This window comes from Oncorhynchus clarkii, chromosome 8 (genome assembly GCF_045791955.1).
Source record: "Oncorhynchus clarkii lewisi isolate Uvic-CL-2024 chromosome 8, UVic_Ocla_1.0, whole genome shotgun sequence".
NCBI lineage: Eukaryota > Metazoa > Chordata > Actinopteri > Salmoniformes > Salmonidae > Oncorhynchus > Oncorhynchus clarkii.
Genome location: NC_092154.1, coordinates 15,967,822 through 15,983,379, shown reverse-complemented (window position 1 = coordinate 15,983,379; position 15,558 = coordinate 15,967,822). Strand labels below are relative to the sequence as shown.

The following is a 15,558-nucleotide window of genomic DNA, read 5'->3' as shown; positions in this document are numbered from 1 at the left end:
TGGCTACATGCAGCTCTGATCTCAAAACAAGCTATAATCTACTCATGACCGCTCATGCTGTAAACACAGTCCAGTTCAAAGTGAATGGCACATATCCATTTATGGCAATGGTCTATTTTCAAATAGTGCAGCTCTGATTGGTTATGCCACACTGGTCTGTGTATAGTACGGGCGGAGTCGTGCATGTCAATGCAATAAAATCCTACTCAGATGCATTCTGCCTACAACAACAGTTACTCTTCCGTAGTTCGTTTTGTTTCTATATGTTGCATTGATTCGATCACAATTCCCACAGTAAAGGGAAATGTTCATGGTGTTAACATTGATATTGATATTTATTCTGCGCAGCATCTTGAGGGAGCTGCATGCAGCTTATAGGGAACATTGGTGGGGGACCATTCTTGATACACACAGTGAAAAACCCAGCAGAGTTGCAGTTCTTGACACACTCAAACCGATGTGCCTTCACCTAACACCCTGTTCAAAGCACTTCAATATTTTTTTCCTTGCCCATTCACTCCCTGAATGGCGCGCGCGTACACAATCCATGCCTCAATTGTCTCAAGTTTAAAAATCCTTCTTTAAACTGTCTCCTCCCTTTCATCTACACTGATTTGAAGTGGATTCAACAGGTGACAATTTAAGGGACTTATTGGCATGGGAAACGTGTGTGTTTTACATTGCAAAAAGCAAGTGAAATCAATAAGAGATCATAGCTTTCACCTGAATTCACCTGGTCAGTCTTTCATGGAAGGAGCATGTGTGTTGTACTGTGTGTGTGTACACATACATGCATACAGTACCTTCAGAAAGTATTCACACCTCTTGGATTTTTACACATTTTGGTGTTACAAAGTGGAATTTAAATATTATATATATTTCATTGTCGTTTTTTGTCAACAATCTACACAAAATACTCAGTGGAAGGAAAGTTCTAACGTGTAAATAAATTATGAAAATAAAATTGATTAGATACGTATTCAACCCCTTAAGACAATACATGTTAGAATCACCTTTGGCAGTGATTACAGATGTGAGTCTTTCTGGGTGCATTTTCAAGAGCTTTGCGCACCTGGGTAGTACAATATTTTCCCATTTATTCATTTAAAATTCTTCAAGCTCTGTCAAATTGGTTGTGGATCATTGCTAGACAGCCATTCTCAAGTTGCCATGGATTTTCAAGTAGATTTAAGTCAAAATTGTAACTAGGCAACTCGTCTTGGTAAGCAACTCCAGTGTGTATTTGACCTTGTGTTTTAGGTTATTGATCTGCTGAAAGGTGAATTTGTCTCCGTGTCTGTTGGAAAGCAGACTGAACCCAGTTTTTCTCTAGGATGTTGCCTGTGCTTAGCTCTATTCCGTTTCTTTTTATCCCCCAAAGAACTTGTTGCAGCCACCACCATTCTTGAAAATATGAAGTGGTACTTAGTGATGTGTTGTTGGATTTCCCCCAAACATAATGCTTTGTATTCAGGATATAAAGTGCATTTATATTTTGCCGTTTTACTTTTGTGCATTATTGGAAACAGGATGCGTGTTCCGGAATTTTTTTATTCTTTAGAGGCTTCATTTCCGTGGTGTCAACTAGGTTAGTATTGTGGAGTAACTACAATGTTGTTGACCCATCCTCAGTATCCTCCTATACCAGCCATTAAACTGTAACTGTTTTGAAGTCACCATTGGCCTCATGGTAAAATCCCTGAGCGGTTTCCTTCCTCTCCGGCAAGCGGGTTAGGAAGGACGCCTGTATCTTTATAGTGACTGGGTGTATTGATACACCATCTAAAGTGTAATTAATAACTTCATGCTCAAAGGGATCTTCAATGTCTGCTTTTCTATTTATTTTTATAAACTCAGCAAAAAAAGAAACGTCCTCTCACTGTCATCTGCATTTATTTTCAGAAAACTTAACATGTATAAATATTTGTATGAACATAACAAGATTCAACAACTGAAACAACATAAACTGAACAAGTTCCACAGACATGTAATGTGTCCCTGAACACAGGGGGGGTCAAAATCAAAAGTAACAGTCAATATCTGGTGTGGCCACCAGCTGCATTAAGTACTGCAGTGCATCTGCTCATGGACTGCACCACTCTTCCACCAAGGCACCTGCAAGTTCCTGGACATTTCTGGGGGGAATGGCCCTAGCCTTCACCCTCTGATCCAACAGGTCCCAGACGTGCTCAATGGGATCCGGGCTCTTCCCTGGCCATGGCAGAACACTGACATTCCTGTCTTGCAGGAAATCACGCACAGAATGAGCAGTATGGCTGGTGGCATTGTCATGCTGGAGGGTCGTGTCAGGATGAGCCTGCAGGAAGGTTACCACATGAGGGAGGAGGATGTCTTCCCTGTAACGCACAGCGTTGAGATTGCCTGCAATGACACCAAGCTCAGTCCGATGATGCTGTGACACACCGCCCCAGACCATGACGGACCCTCCACCTCCAAATCGATCCCGCTCCAGAGTACAGGCCTCGGTGTAACGCTCATTCCTTCGACGGTAAATGTAAATCCGACAAACACCCCTGGTGAGACAAAACCGAGACTCGTCAGTGAAGAGAACTTTCTGCCAGTCCGTCTGGTCCAGTGACGGTGGATTTGTGCCCATAGGTGACGACGTTGCCGGTTATGTCTGGTGAGGACCTGCCTTACAACAGGCCTACAAGCCCTCAGTCCAGCTTCTCTCAGCCTATTGAGGACAGTCTGAGCACTAATGGAGGGATTGTGCGTTCCTGGTGTAACTCAGACAGTTGTTGTTGCCATCCTGTACCTATCCCTCAGGTGTGATGTTCGGATGTACCGATCCTGTGCAGGTGTTGTTACACGTGGTCTGCCACTGCGAGGACAATCAGCTGTCCGTCCTGTCTTCCTGTAGCGCTGTCTTAGGCGTCTCACAGTACGGACATTGTAATTTATTGCTCTGGCCACATCTGCAGTCCTCATGCCTCCAGATGAGCAGCAACCCTGGGCATCTTTCTTTTGGTGTTTTTCAGTCAGTAGAAAGGCCTCTTTAGTGTCCTAAGTTTTCATAACTGTGACCTTAATTGCCTACCGTCTGTAAGCTGTTAGTGTCTTAACGACCGTTCCACAGGTGCATGTTCATTAATTGTTTATGGTTCATTGAACAAGCATGGGAAACAGTGTTTAAAACCTTTACAATAAAGATCTGTGAAATTATTTGGATTTTACGAATTACCTTTGAAAGACAGGGTCCTGAAAAGGGGATGTTTTTTGTTGCTGGGTTTAAATACATATCCATCTACCAATAGGTGCCCTTCTTTGCGGGACATTGGAAAACCTGCATGATCTTTATAGTTGAATCTGTGTTTGAAATTCACTGCTCGACTGAGGGACCTTACACATAATTCTGTGTGTGGGGTACAGAGATCAGGTAAAAAACGATAAATAATATTATTGCACACAAAGTGAGTCCATGCAACTTATGACTTATTAAGCACTTTTTTACTCCTGAACTTTAGGATAGCCATAACAAAGGGGTTGAATACTTAGTGACTGAAGACATTTCAGCTTTTCATTTAATTAATTTTGACATTTTGGGGTATTGTGTGTATGCCAGTGACAATCTAAATTGAATCCATTTAAAATTCAGGCTGTAACAAAACAAAATGTGGGAAAAAGTTAAGTGGTGTGTGTACTTTCTGAAGGCACTGTATTTCTACATGTTCTCCCCACTGTATATAAGTATTTAATACACTGCAAGCATGTAGAGGTCTGTAATTTTTATCATAGGTACACTTCAACTGTGAGAGACTGAATCCAGAAAATCACATTGTATGATTTTTAAGTAATTAATTTGCATTTTATTGCATGACATAAGTATTTGATCACCTACCAACCAGTAAGAATTCCGGCTCTCACAGACCTGTTAGTTCTTCTTTAAGAAGCCCTCCTGTTCTCCACTCATTACCTGTAATAACTGCACCTGTTTGAACTCGTTACCTGTATAAAAGACACCTGTCCACACACTCAATCAAACAGACTCCAACCTCTCCACAATGGCCAAGACCTGAAAGCTGTGTAAGGACATCAGGGATAAAATTGTAGATCTGCACAAGGCTGGGATGGGCTACAGGACAATAGGCAAGCAGCTTGGTGAGAAGGCAACAACTGTTGGTGCAATTATTAGAAAATGGAAGAAGTTCAAGATGACGGTCAATCACAATCGGTCTGGGGCTCCATGCAAGATCTCACCTCGTGGAGCATCAAATGATCATGAGGAAGGTGAGGGATCAGCTCAGAACTACACGGCAGGACCTGGTCAATGACCTGAAGAGAGCTGGGACCACAGTCACAAAGAAAACCATTAGTAACACACTACGCCGTCATGGATTATAATCCTGCAGCGCACGTAGGGTCCCCCTGCTAAAGCCAGCGCATGTCCAGGCCCATCTGCCAATGACCATCTGGATGATCCAGAGGAGGAATTGGAGGAGGTCTGATGAGACAAAAATAGAGCTTTTGGTCTAAACTCCACTCGCCGTGTTTGGAGGAAGAAGAAGGATGAGTACAACCCCAAGAACACCATCCCAACCGTGAAGCATGGAGGTGGAAACATCATTCTTTGGGGATGCTTTTCTGCAAAGGGGACAGGACGACTGCACCGTATTGAGGGGAGGATGGATGGGGCCATGTAGTATCGCGAGATCTTGGCCAACATACTCCTTCCCTCAGTAAGAGCATTGAAGATGGGTCGTGGCTGGGTCTTCCAGCATGACAATGACCTGAAACACACAGCCAGGGCAACTAAGGAGTGGCTCCGTAAGAAGCATCTCAAGGTCCTGGAGTGGCCTAGCCAGTCTTCAGACCTGAACCCAATAGAACATCTTTGGAGGGAGCTGAAAGACCGTATTGCCCAGCGACAGCCCCGAAACCTGAAGGATCTGGAGAAGGTCTGTATGGAGGAGTGGGCCAAAATCCCTGCTGCAGTGTGTGCAAACCTGGTCAAGAACTACAGGAAACTTATGATATCTGTAATTTCAAACAAAGGTTTCTCTACCAAATATTAAGTTCTGCTTTTCTGATGTATGTCATGCAATAAAATGCAAATGAATTATTTAAATCATACAATGTGATTTTCGTTTTAGATTCCGTCTCTCACAGTTGAAGTGTACCTATGATAAAAAAAATTACAGACCTCTACATGCTTTGTAAGTAGGAAAACCTGCAAAATCGGCAGTATATCAAATACTTGTTCTCCCCACTGTACATACATACATCTGCCTCACACTACATAAACAGGAAATAGGCTCCTGACTTATGGGCCGTTCTGGCCCAGACAACTTAATTACTTATACATCTCTCTATGGCTCGCTCTTCCCCTTAGTCTCTCCTGATTACTAATGCTCCCTGTAGGGTCCCCATGTTTATCAGTCTGTCTATAGCACATGTTTATGTTTGTATATGTATATTTTTGACGTTTTAACAATTGTCTACCGTTGCCAATTTCCCTTTAGCCAACTCGGGCTCCCTGCAGGGTCCTCACACCCCCCAGTCTACAGGTAGCAGTTCCATGACTGAGATGTCAGAGGGCATGAAGCTTCCCACTCCTGCCACCACACCACACGCGACCCCCCAGCCAGGTAACAGGTAGGTCCTGGGCTGGGTGCCACTCATAGCCCGATAGTGTGGGGGTGTGTACATGTGTGTCTAAATCTGACTGTATACACACACGGATACCCCTCTTTAACCCTTTGTGTCCTCCTTACCCCTCCTGTATGTCTCAGGAACAGTGTTGGTATCCGTGTCCAGGATCCCTTCTCAGAGGTCAGTGACCCTGCCTTCCACAAGCGAGGGCCCATGCCCTCTGGCGCCCCCTACCAGCAGGTTGGCGGTAGTGCAGACCCCTCCATGAGGATGCAGTATGATGCCAACAAGGACCCCTATGAAGGGCCCCGGAAGGGTGAGTGGACCAGGATCTCCTTAAACACATGACATACAGTGCATTCACATAACACAGTACACTCCTATTGGTATTGTCCACATTGCTTGTCTGCATTCTTTTTGGGGGGATATTTGTGTATTAGTATTGTACTGTTAAGACATTTACTGCTGGAACTGGAAACGGAGGCATTTACTGCTGGAGCTGGAAACGGAGGCATTTACTGCTGGAGCTGGAAACGGAGGCATTTACTGCTGGAGCTGGAAACGGAGGCATTTACTGCTGGAGCTGGAAACGGAGGCATTTACTGCTGGAGCTGGAAACGGAGGCATTTACTGCTGGAGCTAGAAACGGAGGCATTTACTGCTGGAGCTAGAAACGGAGGCATTTCGCTGCACCTGCTTTAGCGTCTGCTGTTCTTTATATGCGACAAATAAACGTTGATTTTGATACTAGATGAACAATGTGATGTTAGTAAAAGTGAAGTAATACACCTGTTGTCTGAACTGAATATGGCTGGTACTTCCTCAGTTCTCCATGTAGGTTCAAATCAGTTTTTGTCCTTGTTTTTGGTTAGCCCATCAGACCTGACGCTCTCTGTCGTGATTGTTTCCTTAGACTATGTTGCCCCCAAGTGATAAAATCATGTACTACATCCTTGCCTTTTATAACGCCTAACATGAATGCAGATGGAATCAGAATGGCCTGTATTCGCCAATTACATTTACACGTACCAGGAATTTGTCCTGGTGAAATGGTGCTGAAAACATGAAGCAGAGAAAAAGCAGAATATAGACAAAATTATTTACAATTTATCAACATACAGTGCATTGGAAAGTATTCAGACCCCTTCACTTTTTCTACATTTGTTACGTTACAGCCTTATTCTAAAATGGATTAAATTGTTTTTTCCCCTCGTCTACACGCAAAAAACGTTTTATAATTAAAAAAAATACATTTACATAAGTATTCAGACCCTTTACTCAGTACTTTGTTGAAGCACCTTTGGCAGCGATTACAGCCTCAAGTTTTCTTGGGTTTGACGCTACAAGCTTGGCACACCTGTATTTGGGGAGTTTCTCCCATTCTTCTCTGCAGATCCTCTCAAGCTCTGTCAGGTTGGATGGGAAGCGTCGCTGCACAGCTATTTTCAGGTCTCTCCAGAGATGTTTGATCGGGTTCAAGTCTGGGCTGGGCAACTCAAGGACATTCAGAGACCACTCCTGTGTTTTTGCTGTGTGCTTAAGGTCGTTGTCCTGTTTGAAAGTGAAACTGAGTCTGAGATCCTCAGCGCTCTGGAGTAGATTTACATCAACGGTCTCTCTGTACTTTGCTCTGTTCATCATTCCCTCGATCCTGAATAGTCTCCCAGTCCCTGCCACTGAAAAACTTACCCACAGCGTGATGCTGCCACCACCATGTTTCACCGTAGGGATGGTCTTGGCCAGGTGATGAGCAATGCCTGGTCTCCTCCAGATGTGACGCTTGGCATTCAGGCCAAAGAGTTTAATCTTGGTTTCATCAGACGAGAGAATCTTGTTTCTCATACTCTGAGAGTCCTTTAGGTGCCTTTTACCAAACTCCAAGCAGGCTGTCATGTGCCTTTTACTGAGGAGTGGCTTCCATCTGGCCACTCTACCATAAAGGCCTGATTAGTTGAGTACTGCAGAGATGGTTGTCCTTCTGGAAGGTTCTCCCATCTCCACAGAGGAACTCTGGAGCTCTGTCAGAGTGACCATCGGATTCTTGGTCACCTCCCTGACCAATAACCTTCTCCCCAGATTGCTCAGTTTGGACGGGCGACCAGCTCTAGGAAGAGTCTTGGTACTTCAATATTTCTTCCATTTAAGAATGATGGAGGCCACTGTGTTCTTGGGGACCTTCAATGCTTCAGACATGTTTTGGTACCCTTCCCCAGTTCTGTGCCTCGACACAATCTTGTCTGAGCTCTACGGACAATTCCTTTGATCTCATGGCTTGGTTTTTGCTTTGACATGCACTGTCAACTGTAGGACCTTGTATTGACAGGTGTGTGCCTTTCCAAATCATGTCCAATCAACTTAATCTACCACAGGAGGACTCCAATCAAGTTGCTGAAACATCTCAAGGATGGTCAATGGAAACAGGATGCACCTGAGCAGGGTGCATTTTGAGCCTCATAGCAAAGGGTTTGAATTAGAGGTCGACCGATTAATCGGAATGGCCGATTAATTAGGGCCGATTTCAAGTTTTCATAACAATCGGAAATCTGTATTTTTGGACACCGATTTTGCCATCTTTATTTAACGAGGCAAGTCAGTTAAGAACACGTTCTTATTTTCAATGACGGCCTAGGAACGGTGGGTTAACTGCCTTGTTACGGGGCAGAACGACAGATTTTCACCTTGTCAGCTCGAGGGATCCAATCTTGCAACCTTACAGTTAACTAGTCCAACGCAATAACGACCTGCCTCTCTCTCGTTGCACTCCACAAGGAGACTGACTGCCTGTTACGCGAATGCAGTAAGCCAAGGTAAATTGCTAGCTAGTTAAACTTATCTTATAAAAATCAATCAATCATAATCACTAGTTAACTACACATGGTTGATGATATTACTAGATATTATCTAGCGTGTCCTGCGTTGCATATAATCTGACTGAGTATACAAGCATACAAGTATCTAAGTCTCTGACTGAGCGGTGGTAGGCAGAAGCAGGCGCTTAAACATTCATTCAAACAGCACTTTCGGGCGTTTTTCCAGCAGCTCTTCGTTGTGCGTCAAGCATTGCGCTGTTTTTGACTTCAAGCATATCAACTCTCGAGATGAGGCTGGTGTAACCGAAGTGAAATGGCTAGCTAGTTAGCACGCGCAAATAGCTGTTCAAACGTCACTCGCTCTGAGCCTTGGAGTGGTTGTTCCCCTTGCTCTGCATGGGTAACGCTGCTTCGAGGGTGGCAGCTGTCGTTGTGTTCCTGGTTCGAGCCCAGGGAGGAGAGGGACGGAAGCTATACTGTTACACTGGCAATACTAAAGTGCCTATAAGAACATCCAATAGTTAAAGGTTAATGAAATACAAATGGTATAGAGGGAAATAGTCCTATAATTCCTATAATAACTACAGCCTAAAACTTCTTACCTGGGAATATTGAAGACTCATGTTAAAAGGAACCACCAGCTTTCATATGTTCTGAGCAAGGAACTTAATTAAACGTTAGCTGCACATATTGCACTTTTACTTTCTTCTCCAACACTTTGTTTTTGCATTATTTAAACCAAATTGAACATGTTTCATTATTTATTTGAGGCTAAATTGATTTTATTGATGTATTATATTAAGTTAAAATAAGTGTTCATTCAGTATTGTTGTAATTGTCATTATTACAAATAAATAAAAACAATTGTCAGATTAATCGGTATCGGCTTTTTTGGTCCTGCAATAATCGGTATCGGCGTTGAAAAATCATAATCGGTCAACCTCTAGTCTGAATACTTATGTAAATAAGGTATTTCGTTTTTTTTTATACATTTGCAAACATTTCTAAAAACCTGTTTTCGCTTCGTCATTATGGGATATTGTGTGTAGATTGAGTAAAAACATTTATTTAATCAATTTTAAAATTAGGCTGTAACGTAACAAAATGTGGTAAAAATGAAGGGGTCTGAATACTTTCCGACTCCACTGTATATACAATATCTATTCTCTCTCCACAGGGCCAGGGGGCAGTGAGCCCTATAGACCAGGTCAGATGCCCAGCGGTGCCATGCAGGACATGTACCCCCGTGGTCTTCCCTCAGGAGCCATGCCAGTGATGGGTATGGGCCCTGGCCCGCGGTCACAGTACCCCTACGGGCCTGGCTACGACAGGAGGTGGGTATCTTAATAACCAACATTCTATAGTAGATACATTTACTGAGTGCCAGCAGCATACCACTCTGCATCCCACTGCTGGCTTGCCTCGGAAGCTAAGCAGGTTTGGTCCTGGTTGGTCCCATGGATGGGAGACAGTAGGAGGCGCTCTTTTCTCTGGTCAAAAAAATATCCCAATTCTCCAAGGCAGTGATTGGGGAAATTCCCCTGTGTAGGAAAAGAGGTGTTTCATGCTTAAACAACTGGAATAGAGGTGCTACCTTAATAATGAAATGATGGATCAGAAGTTGAGGCAGGGCACTCTATTATAAAAATATATGATTCATTGTAAATCCCAAGTCAAAAACATTTGATGTTTCAATCTGAGACTTTCATCAGACAGTAATATAAATGCCACGAATGAGCTGCTCATAATTGTCGTCCTACCCACCAGACCAGACCTTGTGATGGGTTCGGAGGGGGGCGTGCCTCCCCCTGGGGGCCAGAACAACATGGTACCTTCCAGCGGTGACCCAAGCATGTACTCTGCCAACCGATATCCCCATCAGCGGTAAGACGTGTCATGCTCTGTGAATGATGCAGAAAAACTGTTGGCTTTACATGTAGTGACTCATTATTTATAAAGCTACCTATATATGCATAGTTTATGTGTTCTGACTGAGGGTGTACCTCTTTCTTTGTAGGCCACATGGACATGAAAATTATGGGCAGCAGTACCCTCACGGCCCCATGCCCTATGGCTCTCACCAGTCTGGGATGTACCCACAACAGGTCAGACCCAGCCTCAAGCCTCCTGCCCCTAGAGGGCACTGTGCTTCATCTACTGAAACTTGAACAGATGGAAAACAGGCTAACTAGGCCATTTCAATGCAAAGTAAAGTCTAAACTGGGTTTGCGATAGCGGTCAACCAGTAAGTAATCATCATTGGCTTCTACTCCACCTTGTCCAACACCATGGCTTGTTGCTAGTTGGAGAGAGAGCGCGAGAGTTGGAGAGAGAGCGCGAGAGCTGGAGAGAGAGCGCGAGAGTTGGAGAGAGAGCGCGAGAGTTGGAGAGAGAGCGCGAGAGTTGGAGAGAGAGCGCGAGAGCTGGAGAGAGAGCGCGAGAGTTGGAGAGAGAGCGCGAGAGTTGGAGCGAGAGACATCAATAAAAGGTCATCATTGTAACCGCAGTATCTAACGTATAAAGTTCTGTGTTCCCTCTCAGGGCTATAAGAGGCCAGTGGGACAAGAGGGGATGTACGGTCCCCCTGCTAAGCGCCATGAGGGTGAAGCCTACGACATGCAGCAGTACGGAGGGCAGCAGCCAGACATGCACCGCCAGTATGGAGGGGGCTACATGGGGCCGGAGCACAGGCCCATGCAGGGCCAGTACCCTTACCCCTACAGCCGAGACCGCATGGGAGCCATCCAGGGGCCCCAACAACACGGCATGATGAGCGGAGGTCCTCCCTTCCCCTCCGGAGCCTCTCCAGAGGGCCCCCAGGCCAACATGTGGCACCCCAGGACAGACATGGGCTACCCCGGGCCCTACCCTGGCCGACAGGGCCAGGGGCCACCTTACCCTGTTATGGGCCGGGGTCTGGGGGATGACCCAGAGGGAAGGGCCCTCCAGGACGGCCAATGGACGTCCGGACACCCGGGCCAACGCCAGTCCCCATACCCATGCCCCTCTTCCTCCTCCATGCCCCCCATGGCTTCCCGACAGCCCCCCTCCTCCTACCAATCTAACCCTGCCATGGCCAACCACATCACTAGAGCCCCCAGCCCCTTCGCCCGGCCCATGGGGGGACCCGGACCCCTTTCCCCCAACAACGGGGGCCACTACATGGCCTCTCTGAAGAAGGCAGGGATGCCTGGGTCCATGCCAGGCTCACACAGTGGGGGGATGTCAGGGCAGGGCATTCTACCTCTCCACAGAGATATCAGCTTCCCCGTGGGGTCAGTGGAGGCCACCCTGCCCAAACTCAAGGTCCGACGCAGACTTACTTCCAAGGAGACCGGTAGGAGAATTAGCCTGTTATTATAGAGCCGTCTATCCCAACCCTGGTCCTCCAGTGTCCCCAACAGTACACAGGTTTATTGTAGCCCTTGACAAACACGTCATTCAACTCGAGGGCTTGGTGATTAGTTAACACGTTGAATCAGGTGTGCTGGTCCAGGTTTACAGTAAAAATGTGTATTGTTGGGGGTACTGGAAGACCAGGGTTGGGAAACTGTTATAGAGCATTAGCCAGGTAATTCATAATGGATGCATCTGAAAGTTGTGCACGGGATAGGGAATAGGGTGCCATTTTCGATGCGACCCTCATCTCTCCTCCGACCTTGGAACTGTAACCTCTTACCCTCAGGAACCCCAGAGGCGTGGCGTGTGATGATGTCTCTGAAGTCAGGTCTGCTGGCTGAGAGCACATGGGCGCTGGACACCATCAACATCCTGCTGTATGACGACACCACTGTGTCCTCCTTCACCCTGTCACAGGTGACGGTGCTACACAAACCATATCCATACAATGTCCAATGATATCCAGTATCCATGAGAATGATATAAACTTCCAATATCTATAGTATACCATACTAAACCATGTCAAATGCATGACTTAATTCTCAGTGGTGTGGTTATTGGACCATGACTGGATTCAAGGACAAATACCCCTAACCAAACCGTTCTCTAATAGTCTTTCACACAATCATTTCAGAGAGCCACCTAACCTCTGATATGCTATGTTTCCCCAGCTGCCTGGCTTCCTGGAGCTGATAGTGGAGTACTTCCGCCGGAGTCTGATCTCCATCTTTGGGATCCTGGATGAGTACGAGGTGGGCACCGAGGGCCAGAAGATGCTGCTCGGACCAATCACAGACCAGGAAGAGGGGCTTACCGTTGCAGAGCTTGACAGCCAGTTAGACGAAGAGCAGAGGGACAGCGGGCTAGAGAAGACCACAGCCAACAGCAACACAGAGGAGGCGGTCCCAGAGGAGAAGGAAGAGCCTGTGGAGGTGACTTTGAAAGAGAAGGTAGAGGGGGAGGAAAAGGAGGGGGCCGCCACCGAGCAGTCCCAGACCCCAGAGCCCAGGCCCAAACAGGCCAGTAAGTACGACAAGCTGCCTGTGAAGGTGGAGGAGGACCAGGTGGAGGAGGACCAGGAGCTCAGTCTGTCCAGGGGGTTCACCTCTGGACTGCTGCACTGGAAGGCTGGAGGGGGGGACTCCACTGCCCACATCCAGACACACTTTGAGATACGTGGCGAGGAGACCAACAGTAAGCCTACAGAGAGGAAAGAGAGGGAGGATAAGACAGAAACGACAGAGGAGGAGAGGAAGGCTGTTGTAGAGAAGAGCATGACTGAGACAGCCACTATGGACGATATGCTGAGTGCCTGGCCAGGCTCTCTGTCAGAGAGGAACGGTCTTCCCGGGACGCAGACCCAGAGCCCTATCTTCACCCTGCTGGAGGACGAGCCTCGCTGCTGGGACGAGGCGCCCCTCTCCACGGCCGAACCCTGGCAGGACGCCCTGGCCCGCCGCTGCGTTTGCATCTCCAACATTGTCCGCGGCCTCTCCTTCATCCCGGGGAATGACAACGACATGTCCTGCCACCCTGGCCTGGTGCTGATCCTGGGGCGGCTGGTCCTGCTGCACCACCTGCACCCCCAGAGGAGGAGGATGCCTCCCAGCTACCAGAGAGAGGAGGAGCAGGGCCGGGCCTGCAGTAAAGACCAGTGGTGGTGGGACTGTTTGTCAGCCCTCAGGGAGAACACTCTGGTCACCCTGGCTAACATCGCAGGTCAACTAGACCTGTCCCTCTACCCAGAGAGCATCTGTCTGCCCATCCTGGACGGGCTCCTCCACTGGATGGTGTGTCCCTCTGCCGAGGCCCAGGACCCCTTCACCACGGCAAGCTGTTCCTCCTCCCTCACCCCCCAGAGACTGGTGCTGGAGTGCCTGTGCAAGCTGAGCATCCAGGATAACAACGTGGATCTCCTGCTGGCCACGCCGCCGTTCAGCCGCCAGGAGAAGCTCTACGCCACCCTGGTGCACCACGTGGGTGAGCGGAAGTCCCAGGTGTGCCGGGAGATGGCAGTGGCTGTGCTCTCTAACCTGGCGCAGGGGGACCCGACCGCGGCGCGCGCCATCGCACTGCAGAAGGGCAGCGTTGGGATACTCATCGGCTTCCTGGAGGACTGCGTGGCCATGTGCCAGCACCAGCAGGGACCTCACAGCCTGTTACACCCAGCAGCACACCCCCAACCCCCCAGCGTTAACATGATGTGCAGGGCCGCCAAGGCTCTGCTGGCCATGGCCAAGGAGCACCGGACAGAGTTGGTTCTCTACGAGAGCAGGCTACTGGATATCTCCCTGTCCTCTGTGCTGAGCTCAGCCGTGGCGGCCATCATGTGTGAAGTACTGTTTAAGATTGGACGCTCCTCGTGACAGCCACAGGCAAAGAAACAGAGGGAGGGGGGGTTGGTCTGACTACCAGGCTACAGTGAACACAAACACATCGGTGTGGGTGGTATTATATTTTTATTTAAATAAGACACTTTTTTTTTTTTTTTTTTACAAATAAATATATATATAGCTCCTCTGCCCAAATCACAACCTTTTTATTTGGAATTTTTTAATAATTTTAATAAAATATTTAATACTTGGTATTTTAAAAGTCTATTTTTATTTGTTGCTTCGTTTTTGTTTTAACCAAAGTTGGCACCCAATGAAAGGTAACGTACTTTAGTTTTGGGGTCTCGTGCTTACATTTTATTTGTATGTGGCTGTTTGTCTGTATGGGATCTTTTTGTTGGTGTTTTTTTGCAGGGGGAAGCAGACTTATTTAAATTGTGAATCATGTTGTAGATAGACCTCTTTATCGTGTATTAAGGTAAAGAAAAAACCACTGACTTTACTCTGAATATATAACAGTACATCATATATCCTGTTCTGGGGGGGTGCCCTATTGTGCAATAGGATTTAGTAGGCTTGTTGGGGGGGGGGGGGGTTAACAAATGTGAATGACTTTCGACCACAGGCAACTGACCACAAGTATTGCATCATAATATTTTTTACCATACCAGTATAACAGGGACGAAACAAGACACCCTGTTCAACTGACTTACTGGTAACCATAGCAACACAGTACTTCCATCAGTCCTTATCTCCTTTTCTATCTATAAGCCCATTTGTATATAGAAGATGTACATTGACAGCCCTATTTGGTATCTTCGCCAAGAGATGTGGTATAGATAAGTGATGGTAGTTGATAATTATAATGACCTTTAGAATTATTATTACTGCTCATTTGAATACTGGATATTTAGTTACTCACTTCAAATGAGGTTAGTCATTTTATGTATTTAAAAAAAATATTCTGACTGGGACAGGTCTAAGGACATATAGGGATGAGACCGCTCTAGTTTTGGTTCTGAAAAGACGAGCGTATTTAGATTGTACAGACAGCTAGCAGACCATGATGGGCAGAACTGTATTCCAGAATAACAATGTTGTATAACATGCCTGATTGACAGTTGAGTGTTGTTGTTTTTTACTCTACATATAGGGTACTTCTCCCCCTTTCATTTGATCAACTTTACATTGTTTATTCAGTATAAAATCTTTATTCTATGTTCCACATGTTAAGAATAAACGTACATGGATTTTGGTTGAGCACTGAAGGTGTTTTTGATTCTTCTGTCCAGACATTGTGAACAGGAGGCCCGCGGCAGAATATGGCCAAAGTGTTTTCGTATGGCTGTGGTTGTATGCACGCGTGACTGAAAGTCGCTTCGCTTTTGCTTACATGGCATGTT

The 15,558-nt window shown here is 46.4% G+C and overlaps 1 protein-coding gene across 4 annotated transcripts in view; it reads left to right on the top strand.

Annotated features, from left to right (window-relative positions):
* LOC139415013 (AT-rich interactive domain-containing protein 1B-like) overlaps positions 1 to 15,418 on the top strand; it is an 83,242-nt gene extending 67,824 nt beyond the window's left edge. For all 4 annotated transcript variants that reach the window (XM_071162745.1, XM_071162746.1, XM_071162748.1 and 1 more), the window contains 8 exons: positions 5,484 to 5,616; positions 5,754 to 5,929; positions 9,601 to 9,757; positions 10,191 to 10,307; positions 10,441 to 10,528; positions 10,965 to 11,760; positions 12,109 to 12,239; positions 12,494 to 15,418. In XM_071162745.1, coding sequence (XP_071018846.1) covers positions 5,484 to 5,616; positions 5,754 to 5,929; positions 9,601 to 9,757; positions 10,191 to 10,307; positions 10,441 to 10,528; positions 10,965 to 11,760; positions 12,109 to 12,239; positions 12,494 to 14,188 — 3,293 coding nt within the window. In that variant the 3' untranslated portion in view covers positions 14,189 to 15,418. The remainder of the gene's footprint in view (positions 1 to 5,483; positions 5,617 to 5,753; positions 5,930 to 9,600; positions 9,758 to 10,190; positions 10,308 to 10,440; positions 10,529 to 10,964; positions 11,761 to 12,108; positions 12,240 to 12,493) is intronic.
* The last annotated feature ends 140 nt before the right edge of the window (positions 15,419 to 15,558 follow it).